This window comes from Etheostoma spectabile, chromosome 12 (genome assembly GCF_008692095.1).
Source record: "Etheostoma spectabile isolate EspeVRDwgs_2016 chromosome 12, UIUC_Espe_1.0, whole genome shotgun sequence".
Taxonomy (NCBI): Eukaryota; Metazoa; Chordata; class Actinopteri; order Perciformes; family Percidae; genus Etheostoma; species Etheostoma spectabile.
Window position 1 is genome coordinate 15671062 of NC_045744.1, and position 19260 is coordinate 15690321.

At 39.7% G+C, this 19260-nt stretch overlaps 2 protein-coding genes across 4 annotated transcripts in view; one reads left to right on the forward strand and one right to left on the reverse strand.

Moving 5' to 3' along the window:
* tbl1xr1b (TBL1X/Y related 1b) overlaps nt 1–9467 on the reverse strand; it is a 28667-nt gene extending 19200 nt beyond the window's left edge. The window contains exons 1-5 of one of the 3 annotated variants that reach the window (XM_032531676.1): nt 9222–9467; nt 6985–7051; nt 3058–3161; nt 2761–2906; nt 2386–2599 (exon numbers count right to left, since the gene is read on the reverse strand). In XM_032531676.1, coding sequence (XP_032387567.1) covers nt 2386–2599; nt 2761–2906; nt 3058–3115 — 418 coding nt within the window. In that variant the 5' untranslated portion in view covers nt 3116–3161; nt 6985–7051; nt 9222–9467. Of the gene's footprint in view, nt 1–2385; nt 2600–2760; nt 2907–3057; nt 3162–6984; nt 7052–8778; nt 9004–9221 lie in introns of those variants that run through there. The other 2 variants (XM_032531674.1, XM_032531675.1) reach the window with 2 other exon arrangements.
* Nucleotides 9468–13320: 3853 nt separating this feature from the next.
* On the forward strand, nt 13321–18788 carry kcnmb2a (potassium large conductance calcium-activated channel, subfamily M, beta member 2a). Its single transcript, XM_032531688.1, has 6 exons — nt 13321–13499; nt 16537–16636; nt 17050–17172; nt 17352–17522; nt 17768–17963; nt 18252–18788. The coding sequence occupies exons 3-6, from the start codon at nt 17114–17116 to the stop codon at nt 18534–18536; spliced, it is 711 nt and encodes a 236-aa protein (XP_032387579.1). The 5' UTR covers nt 13321–13499; nt 16537–16636; nt 17050–17113; the 3' UTR covers nt 18537–18788.
* Nucleotides 18789–19260: the final 472 nt, after the last annotated feature.

Sequence of the window (19260 nt, forward strand, 5' to 3'; positions counted from 1 at the left end):
CAAAGCATATTAAAACACATCGATTTTAACAATAGCAGCACATAAGGATAGTCTGCCATCATCTAATTGCCTACAAACCGAACTAGTCCCATGGCAGTGCACATGCATGTCATTGTCTGATCTTGGTCATTCACACAGAATGGCTGTTTCTCAACCAGGCTCAAGTAAATGGTGCTGCGCTGGGTGAACACCAGCCTGACCAGCTGACAGCTGTGGAATTAAAGAGCAGGCTGTGCTTGTTGTTGAATGACCAGGAGTGTTTGTACAAAACGTAGGCACCGTGCAAAATACAAGTTATCAACCCCTAAGCCCCTGAGAACCCTAATCTACTCCTCAGTAGTAGTAACTCTATAATTTGATTCTGTGTTTACTTGTGATTGAAACACACTGAAAAAGCAGGTGATCTTTTAGGGGAAAATAACCAGACCCCATGTCTCCTTTTTAAGCTAGAAAAACTAAAACATTGTATTAGGAAAAGGTGAATAAAGACATGGAGGCAGTTCTACACAGAGAGGACAAAACCATGAGGAAACCTATGCTGGTGTAAGGACACCAACAGAGCAGCTTTGTGTAATATCAAGCAAGTCATAGACAGTTTACACAATACTAAATCCAATTGTTGTTCTGCAGCTGTCATGAGAAAGACAATTAGCACACACATACACAAACAAAGGTGGTAAGCTTTAAAAGGAATACTTCACCGATTAGCATTGAACTTTGTATCAGTAGAAACGTGGTAGTATTTTTAAGTGACTGTGCTTCCCTCCCTTATGTCCCCGAAACTAGATTTATCTGTATTGTGTGTCTTGAAACAAGCCTCTGATGATCATCTGAGGAATTTTTGCCCAAAGGCAGTGGACTACAAGCCAGCTAGTTCTGCATGTTTTAAACCCGACCATAGGGGGTTTGACTTTTACCCGAAGCGAGCAGTGTGTCAGCCATCTTGGAGCTAGGCTACAGCTCTCTCTTTTCAGCAGAAAACTTTTACAACAATTATGTGCATTTAAACTACCGCACGTGTGTACCACCGAGATACATAGGTACAGATCGGAGAATACCAATATGGAGTAAACTTTATTATAGACAGAATACTCGAAATACTACGCTAGCTTCGCCTGCTACAGAGACCAGCACCTCAGCCAGTGGTGTCGCCCAATGCCTCTTGCCAGGTAAGGGGACATCGACAGTTGCGTGCGCGGAAACGCCGAACGAGGGCAGGAGTTCCAGCTTGGTGGAAACGCTAGACAGCCACCTGTCAGATTCATCCTGCTTGTGTCCAATCATTAGACAACAAATTGGACTACATCCAACTTCAACTTCCGCTATCTAGCTACCAGGCCTGCTAGCAAATGCTGCTCTGTTGGGTAAAACTTGACGAGGTGGGCTGTGATAACATGGACAGGTGCAGAAATGGGGTGCTTTTACCCAACTACTACTAAACGCTGGTGGAGTTTGTGATTCTTAAATGACGACCATTCTACAATCCGCGCAAATTCACGGCTGTGTTCACTCCAAGCGCTAATAGTACCATTGCGGTTAGCTGAACTTTACAGAGCCTATAATGCGTGCACACTAAATAGAGCCTGTTTTATGTTGTTTTAAAAAAAATAAAAATAAAACATAAAAAATAAAACACACTTGAGTTGAGTGCTTTACTGTCTGTCCATGTCTGTAAATGGTAGGCATGGCTTGGGAGTGGACTCTGAGCAGCAAAGCCATTGCATTCTGGGATTTGGTGTCTTTCATCCACATTGGCCAAAAACATTCACTTCATTTCACATTTCTATTACATAAGTGACCCAATTTAAAGATATATTCACCTTTCCAATGGTGAAATATCCCTTTAACTCCATGCAATAAGACGTATCTTACAGCCTAACATTACATTCATCCAAAATCACCTTCTATGGAAACAGTGAAGGGAAATACTATATACAATGACATACATTACTGTTCATTATTCAAAATATACTTTGCTATATAATAATAGGGCCACACTGCCCAGCCTGTCTTTTTGTAGATCAAGTCTTTTGTTTTTCATAAAGGTATCAACTTTTCCTCTTTCTGCTGTGGTGTCTTTTAACATTAGACTTTTTAAAGTAAAATGTACATCCTTGATGCACATTTAAGTGAGCGGGGACAGAAAAACACAGTGACATATCAAGAACCAGATTAAGGGGTGAATGCCAAACAGCTTACTGAGCATCTTATAAACACAAATCTTAATGTCAAAGCATTTAATGTAGGAATAACATCCTCCATAAGAACATAAAAGATGTCTGGAATTTGATTGACCTTTTATTCTTTCTTGCCCAAGCACAAGAAGACACATCTGTTTGTTAAGGACCCAAATCAGAGATTGTTTACAACAAGGAGCTAGCTTACTGGCTAAGGCATGGGATCCGTTTTCCTCCCCGTTGGCAGCGCCCTCTCCATTCTTGGTGCTTCCCTGGGGCCCTGTGCCGCTGCCACTGCCTGCCGCCTGTTGCTGGGCCAGCTTGTCCCTGTAGGCCTGCTGCCTGGTTTGGACTACATCTGGCATCACAGCATCAATCAGAGATAGCGACTCAATGGGCCGCCCATCAAATAATGTCCCGTCCTACAGAGATAGCACAATTTATTCACATCATCCACCAAATTCACTACAATGTAGAAACCAACAGACACACTTGAAAATAAAGCTGACAGAGCACCTCTTCTTGCCAGTATGTTGTAATGTTACACTAATTAGTAGTTGATGGTTTAAAGATGGAGCCTGACCTCATTGATGCTGACTTCAGCCTCCACATACTGCAGGCCCTTCTGGATGATGGAGATGAGGGCAGCAGGGGGCACCAGGGCTCCATTGATGTTGGACTGGCTGATGTGGCTCTCTATGCCAAAGGTGAATGCTGAGTGAGAGAAGCCTGGAGGAAGCGTGGATAATTTGGAAAGCAGAGTGGAGTCAAAGTTTAATTGCAGAAAATCAAGAGCAGCTATGTATATTACATTTGAAATGTTTTGTTCTTTTTCAGAAAGAAAACGAAAAGAAAAAGTGCAATTCACCGCAAGACTTACCCGACTCTTGCAGGTATCTGTAAACCAGAAAATTGACTTCATCACTGCTTATGCTCATGTTTAGTCCTGGTGATTAAACCATTGGGTCAGCACAGGATAGCAGCCTGTAAAAAGCATACCACAGAGCAGGGAGTCTTGCTTAATTAAGAGTTTATTTGTATTAAAGTCCATTGAACCTAGTTGAAAGGAGGTGTTAGAAGAATCTTCAAAGTATCCTCTATCACCCAAGCACTGATAGTTAACACCAAGATGACATGCAGGGGCACTGAGCCAAGGGTCTCACACACACACGCACACGCAGGCACACGCACACACACACAGACACACACACAGACACACAGGTGTGAGCTCACTACCAGACTGGCACACACACACAGTGAAAACGGAGAAGAGGAAGAGGTTTAAAACAACACCACCTTTCTTGACCTAGATCTTGCAACTTCCAAACAGAGAGGTAAGCAAACCCCGGTTTTGATCTGTTATTTTGATATGTATCAATGTTTCGTTCCTCTGTAGCTTTGTTGGCTACAGAAGCTTACTGGCTCTAGGCAGAGCACCAGTTTCCATTCATTAACCTACAACTGGAAATAATTACCCACCAACTTCATGAGGCAGGCTGGGTATTGTGAACCAAAATGTCTGGAATAGATGGGCTTTAAACCTCAGCAATAACAGATCATACAGTGCTTGCGGCCGGGCTCCATTTTTATTCATGCAGAACCCAAACTGTTTAAATGGGACAGTGGAAATAAACAAGGGGTCTGGAAAGGGGACAAAACCTCTACTATTTCCATCATGCCAGCCATTGAAAAAGTCAACATGTCTCCTGCCCAATCCCAGAGGCTGAGGTCCAAGACCAACTGAACCAAGAGGCCTGGAATTTAGTTGAACCCCTTCAGCTTTCACTAACAAGGTGGTCAAAAAGCATTGATGGCTAATGTTCCTCGCACTGAAGCGCTAAAAGGATGACACCAACAATATTCCAGCAATTTTTCTAAACAAAGCACAGCATGATTCGAAGAAAATGTGTTTTTCCAGTTCTCATTCAATGTGTTTTGTTTTCTATTACATTTCCTGTAAGGGTCCGAGTAGTTATGGATACGCTACAAGCATACTGATAAAGCATTCTGCATATCTGACACTAGTCTGTTGAAAGTGTGCCGGCGAATGTCATCACTATGCAAGTGACACAGAAGCATGAATGAGGTTGACCAATTGCTCTGGCTGACATAATGCCCAATGTTTGACTGTTTTATGATCAGCATTGATTAGGAGCACTGAAAAATTACTGTCTATAAGATAAAGAGCAGCTAAGAAGACACAGGAGTTACGCAAAATAAAATATGTGCTCAGAAAACATACCAGCTAGCAAAGTAGAAGTTGGGCCTAAACAACAAACAAATTGTAAACAGAACTTTTTAGTTGAATTTAAAGTCTATGCTATAACATTTCAAAGCTTACTAAATAGATTCATCAGAATACTTGACAATGTCAGGGAAATTGTTAAGTTCGGAATTTTAACTCCCAAAGATTCAGGGCTGTCAAGTAGCTGTCTAGAATTGTGAGATTTAATATACAGTACAGTATAATAAACTTTTTTAATAATGTGAGATATTAGTCTCATATTACCAGAAACCCAGTCTACAATTGAACTGTGTCAACACAGGCCTCGCACTGAGTGAGTCTGCATCTCTTGTACAGATCACTGACGGAGGGGGATGATTGCTACAATCTTACAGCTAACAGAGTATCAATTGCTCTTCAATATGTGATTTAGCATGCAATTATTCACAAGAATTTTGAGTTCCTCATGGCTATATGTAACTTTCTGCTTGTGTTGATTCTAGTGGGCGATTTGGATAAAAGCAGTAGGGTTTTTACCACACCGGCTGTCGTAAAGGTTGTTTCTTTACGGTGCTGTATACCCACGGTATTACTGAGCTAGCGTTAACGGGAGGTCATACAGTTGAGATGAATGTTTTGCTCAGTCAGAAAATCATTCATTTACAATAACAGAATACATTACTGATGCATTAGTGTGGCATACTTTAACATAGTATCTTACTTAGGATGTTTCATGAGCTAAACCGGGTATTACTGTTACTGTGTCACGAGACAAAACATTAAGAGTTTCTTGAGGCAAAAAATGTAATAATAACAGATAAATATGGAGCATTTCACTGAACCCAAGGACGCTTTACACAAGAACAGGGGGACAAGGGGAAAAGAAAATGGTAGGCCAAAACAAAGACGAACTGAAAATAAATAAAATGCGGGTGCTAAATGGAAGGGGGATGTAATTTAATGTAAACATATTACATGCCTGAGGGCCAATTGGGCATTGGTTTTGAATAATTTACAATCTCCATCTGTTGATAGCCCAAATGAGTATTACTCTGGTTTTTACCCGTCGTCACATTTTGTCTTTGCCTTCTCCCCAGTTTTTCCTGTGTACCTTTCAGTCACCCCTTAAAACCTGTATTAAACTTTCAGCAAGTTATACGGATGGGCTTTGGGTTAACCTGACCACCCACCAAATATTGTGTAGGTGTAAAATAACAAACAAGTAAAAACTAAAACGTCCACCCAAGACATCCACACACTGTGGGCTTACAGTCACATAAAACATAGACTATGTGTTCTTTGAAAGCACCTATACAATTCATTAACATGTTCTAAGAAAAAACATTATTGCATACTCTTAACCAACAGAAATTTGGTTCAAAGTTATTGTTTCAGGGATTTCCATGGTGGCACATCTATGTTTGAACAGTTTCCCGTATGACACAAACTCCAACAGAAAACCATATATGCCAGAAAACTGCCACACGCCACCAAACCTTGAGTACTGCACATACATTTTTTAGCAAAACCACCACTCATAAAACAAAACGATGAAATAGCACAAGTGCTATGTGACTTTCAATCATTATGTGCTGGTCAGTCTAAATTCCTGTTTTAGTAGATATTCTGACCAGGCGATCACTCGCTCTTAACAGAAGCCAAAACGACAATTACATTTACAAGCAAATGAACAGTTCTAGTGGTAACCTAATAACTGCAACAGCTATGTAAACAACTGAGTTATTTTTGGTTTTAAAAAGTGAAAAACTCTGACTCTTTTGTTTCAGACATGCCTAATGCCGTTTTTCTACTACATGGAACAACTTGACTCAACCTCTTTTGGTTTTCTATTAGCAAAAGTTGTGAATAGCAGTAGTGTTAGTAGTAGTAGTAGTAGTAGTAGTAGTAATAATAGTAGTAGTAGTAGTAGTAGTAGCATAACTAGTAGTAGTTTTTGGTACCACTTTGGTTGAGGTTCCAAGTGAGCTGAGCCAATAGTAGATGTTGGATTTAAAACCCTGCAGACCATTGATTGGCAAGAGAGAAAGGACACACGGGTCATCCAGCACAAACCCACAACTCTTAAATAGCCAAGCTAGAGTCAATAGTGGCTGCAATTTTATTATTCACACAACCAGATTTTTTTTTAAATGATAGCAGAGCGCAGACGTTCCTCTGTTAGCAGACAAAAGGAAAAGGATTTAGCAATTGTCACGTCGAAAATTATTTAAGGCAGATTCACACAGCATTGCTATGGCGATCAGCTGAGAAATCCCGCCTACACTTGAGGGGGTACTATCCACAGTGGAAAACAAAAAGAGAAAAGTACTAGTACCTAAAGTGAGTCAAGTCAAGCAGAGTCATACTCTACAGTGGAAAACTGTCATAATACTTAATGGTTTGAAAAAAAGCTAAATCACAGCTACCTTGCTTTCTATATGACCCCTGACACTTTGCTAAAGCAATGTGAACTTCCAGACAGCAATTTAAGCGTACAGTCATAGAAAGAGGCAAAACAAAATCTAAACATGTAGGGGGGGGGGAGACAATAAAAGTGGGACATTAAACAGTATAATACACTACCCATGTGATCAAGATGTCCTCAGATGCACATCATAGCTCCGTTGTCCTTAGCAAGAACTCTCCGCCCCTAAAAAGAAAGTAAAGAAATTAAATGGACCTTTTCCTACCCCTGAATTATACTTAAGAAACATCTGTAATGGGCATTACAACTGGATCATATATAGCACTGCTACTCCAGTGTAAAATCTCTTAACTGTCAAAATGTTAAGAGATTTTTCAATATGTGTACAACTACATCTTTAATTATGTTATTACTATAGTTTGTCAAAAAATCCTGAATTCCATTCAACAGTCTCCTTGGCATGCTTTTTACACTTGAGTCCACCTCCCACCTTGTCCACCTCCCATCTGCCCCAACTTTACAAGTGATGCCTAGGTAACAATTTTTGCACATAGACCACAAGAACCATATAGGGCCCACCAAAATACTTATAGAAGAAAAGGTTTTTTCATCAGCGCAGTGACAAAATTACCTTAACTAAAAAGGACATTTTAGAAGCAGCTGTCAGTGAGTGGGTGGAAAGGCCGCCAGAGGAAAGTGTTTTAGAACAAAGGGGCGTGTCACCAAACAATGAAAGCAACTGGGTCAGTAATGTAAAAACAGCCTGTGGATATTTGTGCTATGCATGGTGTAAAATATAGTGATTTAATGGGAAGTATGGTAATGTATTGAGTATATGAAACAGACACGTCATTGGTAATTTAATTTGGTACAGACCCATTTTAGATGCTTGCCTCTTACAATATTACGCAACATCTCAATTCTGCTATTGAATTGCCAACTTATACTGTAGCCCTGAGTTGTCCCTCTTCAGGTCAGATTGATTTTGTGCAAGTTAAATACATGCAAATTAAGTCACCATGCTATTCTACCGGTGGCTAAATTAGCAAAATATCATGGTAAACTACTTGTTGACATTACCCTCCGCCCACACACGGGGGCGATGAATGGGCTGAACAAACTACAGTGTGCACTGTGTACGTTGCCGACATGCTGTTTGAGGCATAGCCACCAGAACCAGTTTATTCCGATGAATGTCTCAATATGAATGTTATTACTGTAAGAAGAGACTAAATGAAATGCCACTTCTTCAGTTCGGAAAACTGAACTATATACTGTAGCACTATATCTACAAAGTCTAAACATAATTTAACTCATTGCTGTAATGCTATGCTGACAATTTCCCACATGTAATGTGTCACTTGGGTACGTGGATGTAACGTTACCGGGTAAATGAGGACAAGATTTATCGGCACTATAGTATTTTGTTGATTGTCAAGTAAACACGATTTAACGTTATTTGCGTCTTCTTATTTACCCAGTTAACGTCTAAAATTAGTCGTTTATCTTTAACCCATTTTAACGCGGTCCTCCATCTGCACTGCCATGAGCTACGGGACGTTAGCAAACTAGCTAGCTAACACATGAGCTAATATTAGTTTTCATTGGTGGCGGCTTTAACGTTACAGACACAACCATCACGACACATGCCACTCAGGCAAGGCGGTCTAACACTTAATGCAGGTTGCCAACAGTTAACGTAGCCAACACACTAGTGCAGTTAAAGCTATAGGGATAAGCGGTGTGTTATTTTATAGAACAATTGACCACAATAACTAAGTTAGCTTCTTTGAAACAACATTTCTGACGAGAGCACGCAGCTCGCCAGCTTGCTATTACTCTACACCTTTCTATAACTGTCTATGCTCTAGCTAGCTAAACCTGCTAACACGCTTGCTATGTGGCTAACACTAGCATGCTATGCTAATGACACTGTTGCTACAGTCACGTACCTACTTGGATAAAACCTTTCAATTGACGATATCTTCCTCAGCTCTTGTGTTCAAGTCAGACCATGTTATCTCTTTAATCGATTGCAAGATCGTCTATGCACATGTATTAGCTAGCTAACTATCGATATGTTATAATATTTAAACTAGCTAAAGCCAGGCGGTAAGAACCAGCAACGGCTTCAGACATTCGACACAGTGGAGTGACCCGACATGCAGAAAATAGCTGACTGTAACTACTGTTATTTCAAAGCGCCACTCGCTAAAGCATCATTAACAAATTAATCCGTGGCGACGGCAGTGTTTAATGTAGTCACCGTCTCCTCGGCAAAGTAGCATGTGTAATTTATGTAAGAATACAAGCTAATATGTCATATGTAAGAACAGTCGTTAGTTTACATTTCTACCAACAATTACTAGGATATAATGCTATATCGGTGACTAACCTATTTTTCAAAAGCACCAAACACCTCGTGTTTTGCAAAAGGTGAAAGCCGCCCTCAAGCGTTGATTAATATTAGCTCCTGGTCCGTTTGACAGGTTCACAAGCAAAATGGAGCCACATTTCCTCGTTGAAACCGACCAATGAAATGGATTAGAAAAAAAATGCCGAGGCCTCGGGAAGTTTGTCCCGCAGCCAAGCACCAGTCATAACAACAGTGTCTTCGCCCATCCCCCACTATACCCCATTTTTGCTTGTCTGGTCATCACTAGCTATAGATTAATGACACCCCACCCCCTATCATTCAGACTGGAAAGTCAACAACAAGCTTACATCATCGTTGCATCTGTGTTTTACACCGATTTTTTTTCTGAATACATAATCCATAATCATATTAATTTCTCCAATGTTTCCAAAGAAGGTGTTAGCCTAAACATATTCATGCTGTTAAATATTTATGAAATATCGAGGATTCACTTCAGTAAATATGTGTGCTGACCTTCAAAATTTAGCAGCCTATATCTTGTATTACAACGTACTTTGTTCGGCTGTGATTAGTGACTGTTCCCATTTAAGTGGCAGCACTGTCTCAGCCTTTTCCTATGTGAGATGATGGCATAGCATGACATATTGTATTTGGGACCATTGAATTAGTAAAGTAGCAAGTGTGCAGTTGTGTATTCAGTACATCTTTTGTTGCTTTCTTTTCACATTTTTCCATAAATGTGATAATCTTTAATGGGATCACAGATGCAATTAGAACAACCCTTCTTTATGTCTCACACTCTGTTTATCCTCATAAACATAGAACAATCACAACTTCAAAATATGTGTATTTCTTTTTTTAGATTCATCAATGCAAAAACGGCCTGGGAATAGACATGTTATCATTGGTAATATAGCTGAGGTACAGCATTTGCATGCAATAAGATGGTTAACATCTAAAAGGGTAACCTAATAGATTAACTGTGTTGTTGAGTGATGAATTTGGCTGTAGCAGACACCGTGCTACTGCAATCCACTGCATTTCTGTCTCTGCTGTGGAGATAGGTATTGCAATGCAGCCTCTGAGCTGTTTGATCCTCCCACCCCCACATTATATCAGTGCTCATCTGGCCCATTGTCAACATCCTTACAATCCGTCAACCACAGACCTCTCTATCTAATATCTTGTACCACACATTCACCAATATGCTTGTGAGATAGGATGTTACAATGTAGTGTAATTTATTTTTCTAGAGCAAAACTAGGAGGACTCTACTAGCAGTGGTCTAAATGTAAAAAAAACAGTGACTGAGGGTGGACTGCAAAACAGGTTTCAGTTTCAGTGCTGTTTGTCTCTATTACCTCATTTATGGGTGATTTCCCACATTCTGTCTATTGCTTTTTTCTCTTTAAGCCAGGAGAAACAGAAATACGTTCTCCATCACTCCCACTGTGCGAGGGTGTTTTGGCTGCTAGTGAAGAAATGTGAAGCAAATTTCTGCTTTCCAATGCCAAGCTTTACGCAATATATGATTCACTCTATGAACAAATATTGTGAATTGACTGACCTCTTCTCTGTGACTGTAAATCCTACTCATCCTTACATACAGTACATCCATTACATTGATAGATATGAAAATCACAGGTCAAAATACATTATTGAACACTTCTACATCATAAATTCTATTTAACTACAGTACATGTTGCAGTAGTTCTCTATAAAATCATATTTGCACTGTTTTTCTCCATACATGTGAGACTAGAAAGAATACAGCAGCATGGTATCTGTGTGGGGGCAGGGAACTATCTGCAGGACAATAACACAAGGTTGCTATGGATGTGAACACAGTGGCAACACTGATAAATATATGCTGGACCTGTTTGCATGGATACTGCCACACACGTGGCATCAACCTACAAGAGCAACGTTGCCTTTTTTGTGTGTGAAGAAGAGGAAAATGAGCAGGAGATTAGTGACTTCATCTAAGACAACACTGAGTAGTCTCAAAATGTTCATATTTAAATATATACTGTATATATTTACTGTATACATGCATATATATCTATAAAGATATTAATAATAACTCAATATCAACAGCTCAATTTTTTCCCAACTTGCGGACCACTTAAAATAAGTATGCCTCCTTGTGATCCCCTGTTGCAAGTGAACATGCAGTGAAAGGGAAATCTTACAAGCTGATTATTTGTGTATCCTTGTTTGCGTTGCATATATCAAAAAGATCCAAAATAAAATGAAAAATGTGTACATTGGAGAGTCCCAACCTTCAGACAGAGGATCACTTTTTCACTTCTTCTAGGGTTGCAAACACAAGTGACACTCAATCACCACACAAATAATAATAACACTTCTTGTGTCCAAGCTACATGCTTTATGTCAAATAACAGCAATTCGCAAATATAGGACAAGACCAACCAGACCAAGTGGCTATTACACATTTGAGCCCACACACATGCATCATTAACATGATGTATTATGTCTGCGAGACAGTTAGGGACAGAACATGAGGCAAAAGGAGCAAGAGAGGGGACTGCAGCTCATCTTCACTGCCTGCTCAGCAAGAGTTATTTTTAGATCCTGAGAAACAAAGAAGCAGAATCGCCTTTCATCTCCCCTGTAACTATGTTGTTTCACCTCTAAATGTGGAAGAAGACAGTCTGCACCTCTTTGTAGCTATGTTTAGGCCTAACCTCAAAGAAATACAAATGCCTTACCATCTGCCCTTTAGATGATAGATGAGTCTTTTTTTTCTCATCTATGTATTTGTGCTATATTTGTGCACATATTTCCCTGCTGTGTCTTACTCTATGTATGTTAAATTCTTAATCTATGGCCAGGGTAAAATTAAAGGGGAAAGCATCTGAGCCAAGAGGCTGTAGTTCTTCAGGATTGTCTTGTATGACTGTACTCTCTCTGGCCAGCACTGGATGGGGCTTGGAGGAGGCAGTGAATGTAAAGAGGAAAGCAGCACACACTTCTTGCAGAATCTAATCTGACGCTGCTATGGGAAAGACTTTAATAATCATGCCCACCAAGGGATGAGTAAAGACTGCAGCCAGGGTGGCTCATCCACTGGGGTCTGTGAGGAGAAGTCCTCCAGCTGGTCAGACCAACACTGACACAAATCACTGCCTACACAGAGAGTCATTGCATTAAAAAACAACCAAATAGCCTCTTCAACTTGAATTTTCTGAAAAAAATGCCACATTACATATAAAAACAATTTTCAAAATAAACACATTTCACAGAAGTCTGGCATGCAAACAGAATCTGTAATGTATACAAATCTGAAATAAGAAATAAAAGTGTGCTCATTTTTGGAGGCTTCTCAAAACTACCAACATTGTTCATTTTCTCTGGATGACATGGGTCTGATTAATTTACCTGCAAATCTATACATTTTTGAGGCAACTATACAAAACAATGGTGACACTGTGTTGCTATTCTTTGAGTAAACACTGAGAGAATACCACAACTTATATCTCCAAAATGAAGTCAGTCTGTAATGTATATCTTTTAGATAAACCAATACTGTTTGTAGCACATCTACTTGGAAAGTAAGGTAAGTAAATATTTAGCTTTATAAATGTATTTCCAACCACAGACTGTAAAAAATAGATCAACAACACATTGACTAAACTGGCCTTTAGTAAGGTAATTGTCCAGACCTACGTACGTATAATTTCAGATCGAATTTCACACATTTGCGTTAGTCATTTTAACTAAATAAAAGCATTACTCCAAAAACATTAAAAATCCCATCCTTACATGTGAGTTGTTGCTGGTAATGATTTAAAGAGGAACACCCCCCATTCATCTTGCTCCAGTTTCTGAGCTTGTAGAGACACCTTGTGGCACGACATGGCTGCGTTTTGTTGTCAGTGTTTGAAGATGTGGCCTCCAAGTTCTCTATACATACTGTGCATTTGTAACATGGAAAGGCAGGATATTTAAAATAACTGCTTCTGAAGTCCTCTGTGGACTTGCAGCAGTGCCTGCAACAAACATAGTGACAGTCCCACAGTCGGGCCAGTCAGAGGCAGCTATTTGGAGGCACAGGGGAGATTCATTGTGCTGGACCAACTCATTTTTAGCATGACGCCATTGTATAGGGAACTCATATTACTAACACAGGTATGGCAGGCATTCTGTTCACTTGGAGAAAGAGTTTAAATAAGAGGTAGGCAGCTGCCGTCCCTGGGAGAGACTGTGTTGCAGAGCCACTGGTGACAGTTGTAGCCCAAAGTCTGGATTATCATTACAACACTGCGACAAGAGGTAGGATCTCACAGATTGTACATATGTTGTTTCAACTCAGCACACAATAGTCACACACAAAAGCTGGGGCTTACTGTTATTTAGATGTGCAAAGACAAAAGATTGTTACAGGCACCACAGAGAAACACTGAGGCTGAATGTGAACAAACAATAATCTGGCCAGGTTCAACATACAGCACATAGCTGGTTCAACACACAGCCCATAGCTGAAAATACAAATTAGTTTTAGTCTCATACATGTGTTGCAATGTGGGCTTTTTAGATTGATATGCAGTGTAAGATAGCTTTGGAAATGTCAATGCGTTCTGCCTATTTATTCATTAAGTGCCGTGAATCCATACGATAGTGCATGTTTTGATCCTGTTTTTCACTTCTGTGTTTGAGGAACAACAAGGCAGTGAACAACTGCAAAATACAATACTGGGTTTTGACATTGTGTACAATAGTATGCACTGCATGTACAATATGCTTGAGACATGCAGTTTATAATGTGGCACTGTGCACACTGGGTAGTTTCCTTGGTGGTGTGTGTACCTCAGGTAAGTGTTTACTGATCTGCTACATCTCTGTGGGGTGCTGTGCAGTGGAGCATTTGACTTTTTAAGGCACCAAACACTAAAGGACACCTGACAGGGAGGAAATAATCACTCTAGGGACAAGGAATAAAATACATCCTGAGACATTCTTCTTCATGAGAGCGTGAAAGTGTGTTGATAACAGGCCAGGCTTTGAATTCCACAGTGCTGTTAAAGCATGCAAGGTGAAGGTTTACTCCTTCCAGACCAAAGCCCCAAGACTTATCATCCATATGTTACACACACACACACACACACACACACACACACACACACACACACACACACACACACACACACACACACACACACACACACACACACACACACACACCTTAATTTTACTTTTATGAGGAGCATGCAATATGAGCTCAATAAAGTGGAGCAAGACACTCGGATTGATTGAGACATACGTGTTATGTGGTTGCTTGGTGTCTCTTTTTGTCCTTTGTTTCTCCTTGTTGTAGTTCAGTGTCTCTCTATGTTTTTTTGTCTCTCCTTGTAGTTGTTTTGTGTCTTTGTGGTTGTTTTGTGTCTCTTTTACTGACATTCAGCAGGTGGAGCAGAATTCTCAGGTGCAGTTGGCTAAAAAACTGCTGCTGAACTTTAATAATTAGTTCACACTGGAGATAAAGAGATGTTGTCTGCCCAGGCGCCTCATTGACCCTGGTAAGCCAATTTAGTAATCCATAAGATAATACCTGCTCTACAGTTATGTGGTCTACCACATGTCATTTTGGTTTATCACTCATTCAGTAATGTTTTCAGTCCTCCAATATGGGAGAGAGGCAGCTAGCAGAAATATGAACCAAGATGGACCTATAAAGAATATACAGTGAGGTCAGCTGATCTTATCTGCCTATGGCTCAGGATATGTAGTTCATTAAACTGATAATAGGAAAATGTGAACTGTAAGTTCTTGCTGGGGTAAGCAGTTTTTACACTAGTGCATCTCCTCAGACACAAAGACTGCCTCCTTCCAATGCTTCATGTGGTGACACTGCAGATTTAGTAGCTTTTATAAATAAGCCAAGACATGAAGGACGCATATAGGCCTACATACTAAATATTTTTTTCAAGGTAGTGACTATCATTCAGAACCACATTTCATCCTTAACTATGATATTATTTCTAATTCAGTTGAGTGTTGGCCATTATTACTTTGATATTTTAAGATTCCCATATGTCTCACAAACTTCACTGGAATTGACGTTTTTTATTGCATTGATACAATTTCTACCATTGTCAATTTTGATAATTGAGAAAAAATTGATTAAATGACAAAATTGCGGAAAATAAAACAATTTAAATTTGTTAACAAGAGTTTCATAACAAGAGTTATCTCAAGACATCAACAATTATCTTTAATAAGACCAATCTGGAATGTGGAAAATGTATATTTCATACATTTTTATCATTTTGTTTATTTGAAGCTTGGAAACTTGAAAGGCCCTGCAAGGCCGCGCTCATATCTTTGAGATTACCTGTCCCACTTGTCAATAAGGACAGCGTCTGTTTCTTCCTTATAAGTGATTAGATAAGAAGTCACCTGCCACTGTAAGTCCAGCCTGCATGAGCCAGAGCTAAAAAATGTATTGCTCTCAAAACTCCTTAAAAAGTTGGTACAAAGAGGAAGTCTCTCTGAAAGTGTGTGTGTGTCCATGTTTAGCTGAAATTGGTTTCCAGGCACTCGAGTGACAATGGTTAGCACAGTTTTATGAAGAATAAAAAATGGAAAGGTGTAACTAAGACCATAAAGCTTATGTAAGTGTCCGTGTGACCCTTTGTTGCATTTGCATGCAAAACGGTGTGGATTGTTTTGAGGAAGGAATAAATGTAGACAACATGTAGGCTTTCCTTCAGATTCCCGTTGTTACACTGGGGTTGTCGCTCAGCAACATATCCCCTTAGCAGCTGGGAATGAAATACAATGAGGAAATTACTCATCTAAGAGGAACTTGTTGGCTTAATTTCTAACTTTCTGCTTCTTGCACTCTGGCAAGGTTGCTATCCCCCACAAAATAAAAAACAGCCTCCTCAATACTTAACTTGTGAGAAGACTGGATGGTGCATACAGAATGTCCAACAATATACAATCTGTTCCAGTCTGAAGTGATTATACTGCATATAATAAACAATGTGATTTGAGTGATTGGTATTCCTCATTCAATTTCATGGGGCACACTTTTGATATGTATGAGCAAATTACCACACATAACTAATAACGTGGTCCTGTAAATTCATTTGTTGTCATTTGTGTTTTTGAATAAACGCTTGGAAATCTCAGGAGTGGGTTTGCATCGACCCTCATCTTAACGCAAACCCTTTGGCGACCGAGAACAAATAACTCATAATGTCTCACTTTTCCATTCGTTTGGATCCCAATCAAGACTACGGTTATTTATGGGGCCAAAGCTGCATGTGTAGCACTGAATTCTGTGTTGTTTTTTTCAAAATGGTAGGACGGGCAGAGAGCGGGAGGTGGCGCACGTGAGGTGTTGTTGTGCTAAGAGAGGACCCAATGACTTTGTGTTGACAGCAGAAGTGCTCAGGATAAAGCAGGTAGGTTTTTCATGAACGCCTCATCAGCATTTACACCTTTCATCTGTGGCTATCTGTCATCTTGTTTCCCTTTGTAGCGTTTCTTTGTGTCCAAAATGATATGTTTACCTGGTGGAGACCACTATATCAGGCAGGCTCCCTGTCCCAACATTGCATAATACTCTACTATTCAGGAACTGCTGTATGTTTATCTGGAGAGACATATACTTAATAATTAGTTTGTCCAAAACTAAACATATTTACAAAATAGTGAGTTTGACAGCAACTATGCACCAAAGGTACAGTACGATTTGTCCTCTTACATAATTGCTTTGTGACCAACTTGGGATTTATGTTGTGTTATGATCCTTGTAGCAAAAGTGTCACTGCTTCTGGACAGCTAAACATGGCAACAAACTGGCTATAATTCACAGATCTTTTCAACAATCCTTCCGTTCAATCTCAACAAACAAAAGAGGACGTGGATCATCAAGAAAGATGTTTTTTGTGGCGGGGGCCAAAAATACAGCAGGAGCAGGCAGAGGAAATGAAAGGAGGTAACAGGTTCATTCCAATTCTAGCTTAAAAATGTACATATATTGCAGAGGGAGAAAGGGGGACATTCATTGTGGGAAAAACTCTTACCTATCATGCACTTAGATTTGTATGGCATGATATTTGCACTGCAGCTTAAAAAAATGAATACAATAATTTCTCCTCATATTCATCATCATAGGTCAATCTACAAGAAATTTCGTGAGGTAGATTTATTGGACAAGAAGAAGACAGTGACAGCTCTAAAGCCAGGTGAAGATCGTGCCATTTTTCTGGGACTTGGAATGATCCTCTCTTCAGTCATGATGTACTTTGTCCTGGGGATCACTATATTACGGTCCTATGCAGACAGGTACAGGCCTGTTGTTTAACTTGTCTTTTTTTTACACCCTATAAAAGAGTTAACTAATATTTTTCTGTCAGAAACATGTTTTATTCCTCAGATGTGCTTGTTGACAAACTGTTTTCAGATATCTCTCAAGCTGAAAATTGCAAAATCAATACTTTATGAAACCAGATTTTCAGGAACAAATTATACCTCAAGAGATCCCAAAAATGTTTGCATTAAATTGGCTCTTCATTTAAATGTCAACACAGTGTGTGGACAGAGGAGGGTTTGTGTGTTGTACTCAACTCCACGGTCACAGCAGACATGAACTGTTCCTACAACTGTGGGTCAGACTGCTGGAGAGTCTCCAAATACCCCTGTCTGCAGGTCTACGTGAGCGTCAATAACACGGGCCGGGTCAGCCGTTTATCTCACAATGAGGAGACCCAGGACGTCAGCTCTGAAGTGAGTACAGTGCCAGAGGGAAAATACTGAAAATTACTGAACCGTTTCAAATGTTGACAACGGATGTCAGATGCTGGCCTGATTGTAGACTTGCTCTGCTCCCAATTCAGAAAAATGTTAGTCAATAGGATTTTTGCTGGTCAGGCTGAAAGATGATAAATGAAGTATGGTGATGTATTCAATGTTGTGAAATAAAAGAATCTCAGCAGCCATCTCCACGACAAAAAATATGACCTACTGATTGCCCTCTATAGATAACCTCAGTGTCCTTCAATCCTGTCCTTGCAGTGTTTTTATGTGCCTAGGTGCCAGAAGGACAGTGTGGCCATGCACGCCATGATTATGAAAATCTCCGAGCATCTGAAGGTGAACCAGAAGGTCCCCTGTTACTACGACCCCAGCGAGCAGCAGGAGATGGTTCTTCTGACACCGCTGCACGACCACAGTGTCGTCTTCCACTCGCTGCTCTGGCCCTCCTGCATGCTAATAGGAGGGGCTCTCATCATTGTGATGGTGAAGCTCACGCAGTACCTCTCCAGGTTGTGTGAAGAGATGGGGAAGATCAAGAGGTGAAACACGTGCAGCAAGCATGAGGTTGCTTGGTGATGGACATATGACATGAAAGGGATAGTTTGAACCAAATTACCTTGCTGTGACTTTTTGCACTTTCTTCTTCTGCTGAGACATTTGGAACAGGCGACTTTGTCTCCACATAGAATATGTGACTGTTTGTAAAAGTGAACGTATGTTCCAGGTTAGAAACTGTCAGACATATAACTGCCTGTTATACAGGGGGAAACGAAGACTGGATTTTACATAGTGTTAAATAATTGGGAAATGTTAATGGATTTTTGTTTACAATAGTTTGTTAGACTTGTAATCTTAAATAAATATAATATAAAATGAGCATGAGCTTGTCAATGACCAAATAATGTGTTTAGGGCTTTCATGATGAAATGTCTTTCATTAACGTAAGGTGTACATAACCAGCCTTGATTGAACATATACTGGCCTAATATTCGAAACACTTTGCACATTCTTTGAAAAATTCAATTTATTGAGACGTTACAACAAAATGTATGTATACTTGCAGATTTATTTGAAAAACTTACCAAACAAAGTTTTTTTTTATTTTTACTTTTTATTAGTGGATAGAATCTCACATACACCTGTTTCATTTTTTCAACAATGTATTGTTTGTCATAGAATTGTAGAATTATCTTACTCAAGTATAGAAATTAAAACCAAACAAAGCTTACGGTCAAACTAATGTTCTCGAGTTCAAGGGTCACAAGTT

Bases quoted from the DNA above. Each gene is read 5' to 3' on its own strand.
- kcnmb2a (XM_032531688.1), top strand. From the start codon at position 17,114: ATGTTTTTTGTGGCGGGGGCCAAAAATACAGCAGGAGCAGGCAGAGGA. The intron at 17,173-17,351 runs GTAACAGGTTCA...TCATCATCATAG, and splicing joins GGCAGAGGAAATGAAAGGAG to GTCAATCTACAAGAAATTTC. The intron at 17,523-17,767 runs GTACAGGCCTGT...ATGTCAACACAG, and splicing joins TTACGGTCCTATGCAGACAG to TGTGTGGACAGAGGAGGGTT.